The following is a 13,226-nucleotide window of genomic DNA, read 5'->3' as shown; positions in this document are numbered from 1 at the left end:
GAACCACCTAACTCTAACCCTAACCCTAACCCTGACCCTGAACCACCTAACCCTAACCCTAACCCTGACCCTGACCCTAACCCTGACCCACCTAACCCTAACCCTAACCCTGACCCTGAACCACCTAACCCTAACCCTAACCCTGACCCTGAACCACCTAACCCTAACCCTAACCCTGACCCTGACCCTGACCCTGACCCTGACCCCGTGTTCTAACATGATCGTCCCAACCAGGTTCTTCCACTGTGAGTGGACGTCACACTGACCTCGGAGCACAGCGAGCCTGGTGGAGGCCGTCATCTCGCCTATAGAGTTGGAGGCGTGGCATTCGTAAATGGCTTCGTCTCTCGGGGTCCTCAGTGGCTGGATCCTCAGGACTGAACCGGACCCATCGTCAAACTCGATGACCTGATGGAGGGACAAGGCAGGAGGTTACGGGGGGGTGAACAGCCACCTACCGAAAGCTCTTTACTCCACGTCCACCTGTGGAATCGAATCACGTTTCAGGAGGAAATTGAAGCTTTTCGTTCTGACGTTCTTTGGACCCTGTTGAGCTTTGAAAGCTGCCTGAGGAGAAACATCGGTTAAAAACCCAACCGTGCTCTCTGAGGCGACCACATCTACTTGGAGGGTGGTCGGGTGAGTGATGAACCGAGCTCCTCGGCCTTAGAGAGGAACACGGTCGTGGAGAAGAGATTATAAACGACAGTGATGGAGGTGGCGGAGAGGGGGACAGGACAGGAGGGAATCGTGGAGCCATCATAGTTGTTTTAAAAATAAAGACGGATGATGTGTCGCCTCGAGATAAAGGAGCCGACACGCTGCCCTGCTGTGGCGTGATGATCCAGTCAGGAGTGAAAAGGTGCCTTCTGTCCTGAGCATTGTCTGGAGTAATTGGGAGAGGTTACCATGGAGATGCTCTGGCGCTTCTGATGATTCATGAATATAATTTCACCATAAAGCTTGATGAGGAAAGTGGTGCAGTAGGTGGACATGGAAAGACGGTGAAGCTGAAAACACGTTAAATACGTTCTCAGTATTAACAGCTGTTAGGCTGGTTAGGCTGGTTAGGCTGGTTAGGCTGGTTAGGTGGAGTCAGACAGGCGTTGACCAAACCTTAAGGTCAGCAGCTCATTTTGTCATGTGACTCTACATAACATTAAACTGTGCTGCATGAATATTATTCAAGACATTTCTGGAAAAGAGTTTCAGCCGACTGAAATCCAATAAAAATCCTCTGTGGTGGAACAGAAATGAAGGACACACAGCTGTGCAGATTATAAAAATAAAGCATCTCCTCAAGTGATTTAATCACAAATAGGATGGCAGCCAGATGAACTTAAACCTGGGAGCAAGCTGATGTTATTAAAGGAAATAGGACCGGCTGCTTCCACGTCTATCTGAGGACGGCGTCTGCGGCGGGGGAAGAAATCAAAGGTTAGAGCCTTCAGGAGCGTAATAAGGGAATCATGGAGGAGTGTCTCCCACCGTAGCCCAGGGCCTCATCTGACATATGAGAGGGCCGCAGCGCTGCAGGCTGCTGCTGGCTGCTGCAGGCTGCTGCTTCAGATGAAGTAAACTAATTATTGATCCCCAGTCTCAGCTCTCAACGCCACTGTGTCGCCTCTACACGCCAAATAATTCAGGCAGTCGGGTCACAGCGGTCCCGATCAAAGGAACAAACCAACACCAGGACCTTGACGTTGAGAGGACGCAGGTAGTTCTGAGGAGCAGCGCTCCTCCATACTGCATCACATGTGATCAAAGGAGGCAAAGATACAAAGCTACAATGTACCTCGAATCTCTGGTTGCTGACTTTTTTCCCCTTTTTGTTCCACACGATCTTGGGCTGCGGATCACCTGCGGCCTGGCACACGAAAGACGCTACTCCCCCCTGGACGCCCGTCTGGTCTTCTGGGGTTCTGGTAAATCTGGGGGGTGCTGAGCGGAGAGAGAAAACAGGTGGAGTTCAGGTGTAGCCTGGAAGCAAAGTGGCGAAAGAGCTGCTGGATCATCACAACACAAGTGTTTGCGTGAGAAAGCAGCGGCGCTTTAAACGCTCGCTCGGAAAACGCCACGCCACGCCACCCTGCTAGCAAACACTGTAGCGTTAGGGGGGGGCTTTGTGTCTGCGAGTCAGTCTTCCCCCGAACACGTGGGTGCGTTCCATCATGTTTCCTCTCTGTCCCCACCACCAGAGAAGCTTAATATCTCTGCGCCATAAAGGATTTACGCAGACTTACTCCTGACATGACCATTAAAGCCCCTCGTTCTGGATACGCCAACAATATCAGAACTGCAGCCTCCGCTGGATTGTGACATCACGACATCAAAAAGATTTGGTGCGTCAGTCATGGCACGTCAGCGCCAGCTCGCCTAATGGCATTCCAGCCAAACCAGAAAATCCCTACTTACGGGCTTACAGCAGCCCCCCGACAAAAGAGAGAAATTGCTTTTTGCTGTCTAAAAGGAGGGAGGAAGAGAAGGAGAAAAATAAGCTTTTCAGTGATGAGCTGAGCGCGTGTGTGTGTGTGTGTGTGTGTGTGTGTGTGTGTGTGTGTGTGTGTGTGTGTGTGGAATGAGTGGGGAGAGCTGAACAGACGAGCAAGTGAGATAAAGGGGATGAGTAAGAGAGACAGATGGGGAGCAGAATGGGGAAGAAAGCGAAAGCATGAGCTGCAGAATGGGGGGGGCAGGGATAATGAGAGGAGCAGCTCGACGTGCTGGAGGAGCTGGTGGAGCTGGTGGAGCTGGAGGAGCTGGAGGAGCTGGAGGAGCTGAATGAGCTGGTGGAGCTGGTGGAGCTGGTGGAGCTGGAGGAGCTGGTGGAGCTGGAGGAGCTGGAGGAGCTGGAGGAGCTGGAGGAGCTGGTGGAGCTGGTGGAGCTGGAGGAGCTGAATGAGCTGGTGGAGCTGGTGGAGCTGGAGGAGCTGAATGAGCTGGTGGAGCTGGTGGAGCTGGAGGAGCTGGTGGAGCTGGAGGAGCTGAATGAGCTGGTGGAGCTGGTGGAGCTGGTGGAGCTGGTGGAGCTGGAGGAGCTGGAGGAGCTGGAGGAGCTGGAGGAGCTGGAGGAGCTGGAGGAGCTGGTGGAGCTGGTGGAGCTGGAGGAGCTGGTGGAGCTGGAGGAGCTGGAGGAGCTGGAGGAGCTGGAGGAGCTGGTGGAGCTGGAGGAGCTGCGGGGAGCTGGGGAGCTGGGGAGCTGAGGAGCTGGAGGGAGCTGGAGGAGCTGGTGGAGCTGGAGGAGCTGGTGGAGCTGGTGGAGCTGGAGGAGCTGGAGGAGCTGGTGGAGCTGGTGGAGCTGGTGGAGCTGGAGGAGCTGGAGGAGCTGGAGGAGCTGGTGGAGCTGGTGGAGCTGGAGGAGCTGGAGCTGGGTGGAGCTGGTGGAGCTGGAGGAGCTGGTGGAGCTGGAGGAGCTGGAGGAGCTGGTGGAGCTGGAGGAGCTGGTGGAGCTGGTGGAGCTGGAGGAGCTGGAGGAGCTGGAGGAGCTGGAGGAGCTGGTGGAGCTGGTGGAGCTGGAGGAGCTGGCCAGCTCGGCCAGTGAGCCTCCAGCTGCCCACTCACCTCCACACCTCCGGTTTATGGAGGAATTTACCCAGATGATGTGGATCCTTGGCCCAGAATACACAGCAGCAAAGTGAGGAGCTGAGACATTTTAGCTTCAAATGTCTGTTTGAGGGCTCAGACTTGGTGGGAAGGGCAAGGCGGAGATTGGGCTGAGGTTCAGAGTTCAGGTGTCTGCATGGGATGGAGGGTGTTTGGTGGAAATCCATCAAACAGAGGTAGAGCTATTTGTCTGTATCTACAGGGAGGCTGCACAGTTGGTCATGTTAGCTCGTTGACCAAGGAGGGGGGGACATGGCAGCATCTGCTAACCCTAACGCCATAGATCTGCAGAAACTGCATACATTTGTAAAAATCAGACATCTTTTAAACAATAAAACATCTTTTAAAGATGTCATGGCCTCAAAGCAAAGGAGATGGAAAACACGTCTAAATTCTAGCACGTGTGCTAAAACCATAGCAAGTATTTAAGAGGGGACAAAACATGTCTTTGTCTTCTGTAGTTGGACGTAAAGACCCCTATTATAGTTGGTTTAGGTCTGAGCCACCACAGCAGGCAAGTGAAGGGAGACCCGTGGTCACCGTGGTTACCGTGGTTACCGTGGTCACCCTGGTCACCGTGGTCACCGTGGTTACCGGGGTCACCCTGGTCACCGTGGTTACCGGGGTCACCCTGGTCACCCTGGTCACCCTGGTCACCGTGGTTACCGTGGTCACTGTGGTCACCGTGGTTACCGGGGTCACCGTGGTTACCGTGGTCACCGTGGTCACCCTGGTCACCGTGGTCACCGTGGTTACCGTGGTTACCGTGGTCACCCTGGTCACCGTGGTCACCGTGGTTACCGTGGTTACCGTGGTCACCCTGGTCACCGTGGTCACCGTGGTTACCGTGGTTACCGTGGTCACCCTGGTCACCGTGGTTACCGGGGTCACCCTGGTCACCCTGGTCACCGTGGTCACCGTGGTTACCGTGGTCACCGTGGTTACCGGGGTCACCCTGGTCACCAGAATAAACCAGCTCAGCATCAGCGGATCGTTGCAGCGTCTCTTTGGAATTCTCTGAACGGTGGATTTGCTGCCCGGCCCCGTACGTGCAGATGCATGAAGCACGTGCACGTGTTCTGGCTCAGGGAGCAGATATGCCTGCCGAGAGTGAACGGGGGGGGGGGGGTTGATGAAAACCAAGAGAGTGATGAGCAGGAGAATTGCTCTCTTAATCCTCCTGCTAATCCCCCCCCCCCCCCCAGCAGACCTTTCAATTACTTTTGTTGGTCTCCCCCCCCCCCCCCGTCCACCCTTCATCTGCCTCCTCATGTCTCCTGGTGAAATTCCTCAGGTCCTCCCTCCTGCCCCCCCCCTTAAGCCCCCCCACAGCAGCTCTCCTTGCTCCTCCTTTCATCCCCATCCTTGTTGCTCTATTCTGTTCCCTTCATCTCTGGGGAGTTACATAAGTCCCAATGACTGACTAAATGATGAGGGGGGGGCACATGCAACGTCTGCTCTCCTGCCCCTCACAAGTCCTGCGTTTCTCAGGCGTCTTCATGACTTACATTCATCCCTTTGTCTCTCCTTTCGTCCCCTCTCATGCCCCCCCTCCACCTTTTTAGTTGAAACTTTATTTAACCAGGAAGTCTCATTGAGACCACAAAGGGAGACGTGGCCAAACAACAACAACAACAACAACAACAACAACTACTACTACCACTACTACTACTACTCAAGGATAGTGGGGGGGCATGTTTTATGAGACTCTTGACTTTGTTCAAGAGCCGGAGGGCTGGAGGTGTCGCCACTGCCCTGAGGGTTCACCCTAACCCTCTAACCCTAACACCAACCCTCTAACCCTCTAACCCTAACCATCTAACCCTAACCCTCTAACCCTAACCCTCTAACCCTAACCCTCTAACCATCTAACCCTAACCCTCTAATCCTAACCCTCTAACCCTAACCCTCTAACCCTAACCCTCTAACCCTAACACCAACCCTCTAACCCTCTAACCCTAACCATCTAACCCTAACCCTCTAACCCTAACCATCTAACCCTAACCCTCTAACCCTAACCCTCTAACCCTAACCCTCTAACCATCTAACCCTAACCCTCTAATCCTAACCCTCTAACCCTAACCCTCTAACCCTAACCCTCTAACCATCTAACCCTAACCCTCTAACCCTAACACCAACCCTCTAACCCTCTAACCCTAACCATCTAACCCTAACCCTCTAACCCTAACCCTCTAACCCTCTAACCCTAACCCTCTAATCCTAACCCTCTAACCCTAACCCTAACCCTCTAATCCTAACCCTCTAACCCTAACCCTCTAACCCTCTAACCCTAACCCTCTAATCCTAACCCTAACCCTAACTCTAACCCTCTAACCCTAACCCTAACCCTAACACCAACCCTCTAATCCTAACCCTAACACCAACCCTCTAACCCTCTAACCCTAACCCTAACCCTGGAGAACCCTAACCCCCTAACCCTCCCTAACCCTCTAACCCTAACCCTCTAACCCTAACCCTCTAACTCTAACCCTCTAACCCTAACCCTCTAACCATCTAACCCTAACCCTCTAATCCTAACCCTCTAACCCTAACCCTCTAACCCTCTAACCCTAACCCTCTAATCCTAACCCTAACCCTAACACCAACCCTCTAACCCTCTAACCCTAACCCTCTAATCCTAACCCTAACCCTAACTCTAACCCTAACCCTAACCCTAACACCAACCCTCTAATCCTAACCCTAACCCTAACACCAACCCTCTAACCCTCTAACCCTAACCCTAACCCTCTAACCCTAACCCTGGAGAACCCTAACCCCCTAACCCTCCCTAACCCTCTAACCCTCTAATCCTAACCCTAACCCTAACTCTAACCCTCTAACCCTAACCCTAACCCTAACACCAACCCTCTAATCCTAACCCTAACCCTAACACCAACCCTCTAACCCTCTAACCCTAACCCTCTAACCCTCTAACCCTCTAACCCTCACCCTCTAACCCTAACCCCCTAACCCTCTAACCCTAACCCCTCTAACCCTCTAACCCTCTAACCCTCTAACCCTCTAACCCTAACCCTCTAACCCTCTAACCCTACCCTCTAACCCTAACCCTCTAACCCTCTAACCCTAACCCTCTAACCCTCTAACCCTCTAACCCTCTAACCCTCTAACTCTAACCCTCTAACCCTCTAACCCTCTAACCCTCTAACCCTAACCCTCTAACCCTCTAACCCTAACCCTCTAACCCTAACCCTCTAACCCTAACCCTCTAACCCTCTAACCCTCTAACCCTAACCCTCTAACCCTCTAACCCTAACCCTCTAACCCTAACCCTCTAACCCTAACCCCCTAACCCTCTAACCCTAACCCTCTAACCCTAACCCTCTAACCCTCTAACCCTCTAACCCTCTAACCCTAACCCTCTAACCCTCTAACCCTAACCCTCTAACCCTAACCCTCTAACCCTCTAACCCTCTAACCCTAAAGTCTTCTTATGAAATGAAAACACGCTTGCCAGGACCTGGTCCAACACGCCCACCAGGACCTGGTCCAGATTCCTTGGAATAGACCCGTGTCGGTCGTTTGTAGGTTGGTGTTGAGGCTTCGGCCAGAGTGGTTCCCAGTAAATGAGGAAAAGATGCCGGGAGAAAGCCTCATCAGGTTTGGGTGAAAAGCACAACAATAACAGCTGGGAATATCTGGGAATATTTGCTATATACAGAGTTCCGATCACATGTTAAAAAGCTTCTGGGAATGTCGTGCACTCGTTCTGGTGTCGTGTCGATCGTTAAGCGTGCAGTGAATAATTGGATTCTCTGCCAGGAAACGATCAGCTGGTGCTGTTGGGACTGGTGGGCGAGTGGCTCCTAACTGGAGCTGGGGCAGGACTGGAGCCAGCTCAGGGTCTGAACCCCAGCTGGGCCAAGCCCAAACACTGAAATTCAACTGGACCAGGACCAATAAACTTCCAGAGGCCGATACTGTGCTTGTGCCACACATGCACGTTGATTGTGGAGTAGGGATTGAAAAAGGACGTCATTCTGCGGTAAATCAAAGAAAATCTTAACATGTGCAATTAGCACTTAGCCAGCCCACGGGTCGCGTTAGCGCCGAGATAATCAGGGTTAATTAGTTAGAAATACAGCGGGGGGGTCTCATTTTCTGCACACACCAACGGGCTGCCAGCTGAGCACAACCTTACTGGGTCAGAGTTGAACAGAGCCTTTTCTCTGCGTGGTCACAGCAGATTACTCACACATCAATGCGTTGCTAAGTTCGACCTAAGCTGATGCTGGCCAGGACGCTTCACAGATGGGTGCACCTGCAAAGCTAATGCTAAGCTAATGCCAGTCAGATTGTGTTATTCATGGAAGAGCACACAGCTATGTTAGCTGCTACCAGTGCTGTGGAGCAGTCAGAAGCTTCAGGAGGAGAATGAGCTAACCAAGAACTTGCAATGTTCAGATCTGAATTAGAGTTTTAGGAAGACAAAAAGAAACAAAACACATAAAATGCTTCGGTAATTTCTTACTGGGATTACAAAACTCCACAGTCCACATGGAATAAAATATCTAGAATGCAAAATGTTTAAGAGCTGGGGGAGATTTAAAAGGACAGTCGCTCTCTGAAGCAAAGAGCTTCTCCTCAGTGAGAGTGACGATAACCAGATGGTTGTTTAATGTTCACGCATGTTGTGACCCAGTTCTGTCACGGATCAGCTCTGATGGAAGGAGACCGTCTACCTGGTCACTCACGGTCTCTCAAATCCTGCTGTGGACCACGGTCACCTCCTGGTGTCCTCGGGACGCTCTACACGCTCAGAACTGGAACGGATCCTTCAAAGGAGCGTTTTAACCCCAGAACCGCCAGCCTCTCCTGCTCTGCCTCTGAATCGAGGGATCCTCCAGGAGGATCCTTGAAGCACCAAGGCAGATGCTGAATGCAGAGATCTGCTGTTGCTCACACACTCCATCATGTTAAGACGGTCCACATGTGACTGGACCGTGTGGACGTGCTCGGTCCCACCGTCACACACTCAAATCTCTCATTTCTAATGATCACAGATCTCAGATCACAGATCACCGTCACAGATCACAGATCTCAGATCACAGATCACCGTCACAGATCTCAGATCACAGATCACCATCACAGATCTCAGATCACAGATCACAGATCTCAGATCTCAGATCACCATCTCAGATCTCAGATCACAGATCACCATCACAGATCTCAGATCACAGATCACAGATCTCAGATCACAGATCACAGATCACAGATCACAGATCACAGATCTCAGATCACAGATCACAGAAGCCTTCTGGTGCTGAGAAAAGTAGCTGAGCAGGAAGAATCCTGATCTGAGGTTTCCCGTCACCCTGGAATGCCACAGGGGACGGGATTCTCACACCGGGGATCTCTCGTCAGGAAGCGGTGGCCTAGATTGTGACGGGATCAGCATTACTCTTAATCCACCGGATTGATGTCACGTTAACGCACGCGCAGAAATACTCAGAAAACAAAAAATGCTTATGTGGGCAGAGAAGGAGGAAAAATGGGAGATTTGGAAAAACACGCACAAAGTGCTGCATCATGCAAGGTTCCAACCCTGCACACGGGATCCACTCGGCTCTCACTGGGCCTTCAGGATCCACCTGGCTCTGACTGGGCCTTCAGGATCCACTCGGCTCTCACAGGGCATTCAGGATCCACTCAGATCTCACAAAGCCTTCAGGATCCACTCGGATCTCACAGAGCCTTCAGGATCCACTCGGATCTCACAGGGCCTTCAGGATCCACTCGGCTCTCACTGGGCCTTCAGGATCCACTCAGATCTCACAGAGCCTTCAGGATCCACTCGGATCTCGAAGCTGTAGTTAGTTAGTCCAGAGCTGTAGTTAGTTAGTCCAGAGCTGTAGTTAGTTAGTCCAAAGCTGTAGTTAGTTAGTCCAGAGCTGTAGTTAGTTAGTCCAGAGCTGTAGTTAGGTAGTCCAGAGCTGTAGTTAGGTAGTCCAGAGCTGTAGTTAGGTAGTCCAGAGCTGTAGTTAGGTAGTCCAGAGCTGTAGTTAGGTAGTCCAGAGCTGTAGTTAGTTAGTCCAGAGCTGTAGTTAGTTTACTGTGAGATTCCAGCCAAGCGGAACGATGATCTAGTGGATCACCTGTATAATTCAAGCACCACCAAGTGAACAAGGACTTACAATCGGCATCGACGAGGAAGAGGAAGCTGAGGAGGAGCAGGCCCCGATTAGCAGAGTGCATGATGGGAGATTTTGACCCAGGCATGCTGGATCCTCTTAGCTCACTGAGCAACGGGACGACAGGAACAGGCCCTCACAACCTGGAGAGGGAGGAAACGGACACGATCATCAGGTGGAAACACGGGACTTCATTTATCAATCAAATCTCACGATAGTTCTGCCCTCAACACCTGTCACCATGGCAACCACCAGGGTAGAACGTAGAGAGGCATTAAAAACACCCGACTATGAAATGTGATCACTGCAACACCGTACAAACAACAACAACAACAACAATAACAATAATAATAATAATAATAATAATAATAATAATAATAATTTAAAAGTCCTCTTTTGGTAAATGAGGTCCTAAAATGTTCCACACTGCCTGTAAATTCACTTTAAACATAGTTTTGGCTCCACAACATGGCTCAGACACACACACTGGACCCACAACAGGAGGTAAAACCCCACATTAGGATGCAATTAATGTAGAAACACACACACTCCTACACACACACACACACACACACACCCACACTCCTACACACACACACACACACACACACAGTGAAACATCAGGTGTGCAGTTTCTGTTTAGTCCTCAGACTGCAGCTCCTTTTCTCTTCAAAGGAGCAAACACTTATCGCAAAAAAACAGATGTGTGAGTGTGTGTGTGTGTGAGTGTGTGTGTGTGTGAGTGTGTGTGTGGTCTGGAACAAAGATCACCAAGTATCTCATGATATCCAGTTTACAGCAGAAACTTCCAATATCAGCCAGCCTGTGAAGTTCCGGTGAGAATGTGATGACGGGACGTACAAATGTCCACAGGAAGCAGCCGCTCGGTTTATTTCCTGTTTATCACTCGCAGCACAATTCATGGTTGCTCTTCCAACCCAGATTACATTCCAAATGTATGTCAAACAGGGAATCACTGCAGATTGATGGAAAGGAATGGAAGGCTTTAAGATGGAGGGGTGGGAGGATGAAGCCGGGGCTTGATGGGCCGCGGGAGATTAAAGTGGGAGGGGACTGACTCCTGTTAGCACGCGGCGTTGCTAAACATGCAGCTCAATGGCCACCCTTTCAGCTCCGGCTGCAGAATGCCTTTTCCCACTGCTTTGCTTTTACTGTTTGTCTCTCTTGTGTCCTCCAGCATCGCTGCTCCCTCCACTAGCTTCCTCTCACTCTCATCCACACTGCAGCCCCTCCTCTGCTTCCCCTTTTAACCTGCTATCTTGTTCTTCCTCTTCTGCTCTCACTCTGTCCCGGCTGTCCTTCTCTCGGCCATCTGCAGGAGCAGGCTGTGGTGAGTGTCTGGCGTATGGAGGGTTAGCATCAGTCTGGGTTAGCATCAGTCTGGGTTAGCATCAGTCTGGGTTAGCATCAGTCAAAAATGTCACAGCTCAAAGCGCACATGTGGCAGATAACTGCTGCCCTCCAGGAATGGACCATTGTGAGACTCAGAGAGTAAGGAGAAGCATGTTCAGGAGTGTTCTGGGCTGCAGGGGTGCACGTTCACCTGCTCATGTATGCATGCGGGCAACAGCGTAACATGCTGATGCACGTGCAAGCTGTATCCCATATCAGCGTGTCTCCAAACAGTGTTTTAGGTTTTGTGAAACAAAAGTGTTTTGGTGGTTGGGAACTGTGCACGTTGTGAGCTGGACAGTCACTGGCTGCAACAGCAGCAGCAGCAGCAGCTACAGCAGCAGCAGCTACAGCAGCAGCAGCAGCAGCTACAGCAGCAGCAACAGCAGCAGCAGCAGCAGCAGCAGTAGTAGCAGCAGCAGCAGCTACAGCAGCAGCAGCAGCAGCTACAGCAGCAGCAGCAGCAGCTCTACAGCAGCAGCAACAGCAGCAGCAGCAGCAGCAGTAGTAGCAGCAGCAGCAGCTACAGCAGCAGCAGCTACAGCAGCAGCAGCAGCTACAGCAGCAGCAGCAGTAGTAGCAGCAGCAGCAGCTACAGCAGTAGCAGCAGCAGCAGTAGTAGCAGCAGCAGCAGCAGCAGTAGCAGCAGCTACAGCAGCAGCAGCAGCAGCAGTAGTAGCAGCAGCAGCAGCAGCAGCAGCAGTAGCAGCAGCAGCAGCTACAGCAGCAGCAGCAGCAGCAGTAGTAGCAGCAGCAGCAGCAGTAGTAGCAGCAGCAGCAGCTACAGCAGCAGCAGCAGCAGCAGTAGTAGCAGCAGCAGCAGCAGCAGCAGCAGCAGTAGTAGCAGCAGCAGCACAGCAGCAGCAGCAGCACAGCTACAGCAGCACAGCAGCAGCAGCTACAGCAGCAGCAGCAGTAGTAGCAGCAGCAGCAGCAGCAGCAGCAGTAGTAGCAGCAGCAGCAGCAGTAGCAGCAGCAGCAGCAGCAGCAGTAGCAGCAGCAGCTACAGCAGCAGCAGCAGCAGCAGCTACAGCAGCAGCAGCAGTAGTAGCAGCAGCAGCAGCAGCAGCAGCAGTAGTAGCAGCAGCAGCAGCAGTAGCAGCAGCAGCAGCAGCAGCAGCAGCACAGCAGTAGCAGCAGCAGCAGCAGCAGCAGCAGCAGCAGCAGCAGCAGCAGCAGCAGCAGCAGCTACAGCAGCAGCAGTAGTTAATCCCCTCCACTCTTGAACAAGCAATCTGATTAAAAAAATACAAGGCTGAATGTGTGTCTGTGCATGTGTGTGTGTGTGTGTGTGTGTGTGTGTGTGTGGTGTGTGTGTGTGTGTGTGTGTGTGTGTGTGTGTGTGTGTGTGTGGTGTGTGTGTGTATGCCCACACAGGATTTTCCACTTGGTTTGGTTTGAAACAATTGCTTTGGGATAACCTGGATCAGGACAAGTTACGTCCTTCACCAACGATTTACACGGCAGTAACTCGCCCACAGGAAAGGCTAAACAACCACAACTCATCCATTACTAAGTTAGTTAATCCATTACTAAATTAGTTAATCTATTACTAAGTTAGTTAATCCATTACTAAATTAGTTAATCCATTACTAAATTAGTTAATCCATTACTAAATTAGTTAATCCATTACTAAGTTAGGTCATTCATTACTGAGTTAGTTCAATGAGAAAACCACTCATGTTCTATGGGGGGGGTGCACTGTGACTGTGATGGGGGGGGGGGGGTTTACCTAGTCAAGCCCTGTTTCCACTGCAAATGGGGGGGGGGTATTAAAAGGTCGATCTAAAATAGGCTGAATCTTGTGGGCGTGTGTGTGGCCACTAATCACTGCAAAATGCTGCATTATTTAGCATCTCTCTTCAGAGCATGAAACGCTAATTAAAGCGATGCTAATGAGGGAGAGATGCTCGATGAGGAGAAGGTGTGTGTCAGGAGAAGGGAGTGGTGAACACACACAAACACACACATTCAGGGTTGGTATTACCAGTAATCCCAGGGGACCAGGACCCCCCCACAGCTCAGTGTCTGTAACTCAGACGATCACCCAATTAAAACAAC

The 13,226-nt window shown here is 51.5% G+C and overlaps 1 protein-coding gene across 1 annotated transcript in view; it reads right to left on the bottom strand.

Moving 5' to 3' along the window:
* The window catches only part of LOC101068210 (receptor-type tyrosine-protein phosphatase delta), a 28,074-nt gene extending 18,179 nt beyond the window's left edge, over positions 1-9,895 (bottom strand). Inside the window, 3 exon segments of the mRNA XM_074084938.1 lie at positions 267-408; positions 1,796-1,941; positions 9,756-9,895. Coding sequence (XP_073941039.1) covers positions 267-408; positions 1,796-1,941; positions 9,756-9,840 — 373 coding nt within the window. The 5' untranslated portion in view covers positions 9,841-9,895.
* Between the last annotated feature and the right edge of the window lie 3,331 nt (positions 9,896-13,226).

The sequence above is a fragment of the Takifugu rubripes genome, chromosome 17, assembly GCF_901000725.2.
Source record: "Takifugu rubripes chromosome 17, fTakRub1.2, whole genome shotgun sequence".
Classification (NCBI taxonomy): Eukaryota; Metazoa; Chordata; class Actinopteri; order Tetraodontiformes; family Tetraodontidae; genus Takifugu; species Takifugu rubripes.
This window is presented reverse-complemented; position numbering and strand designations above follow the sequence as displayed.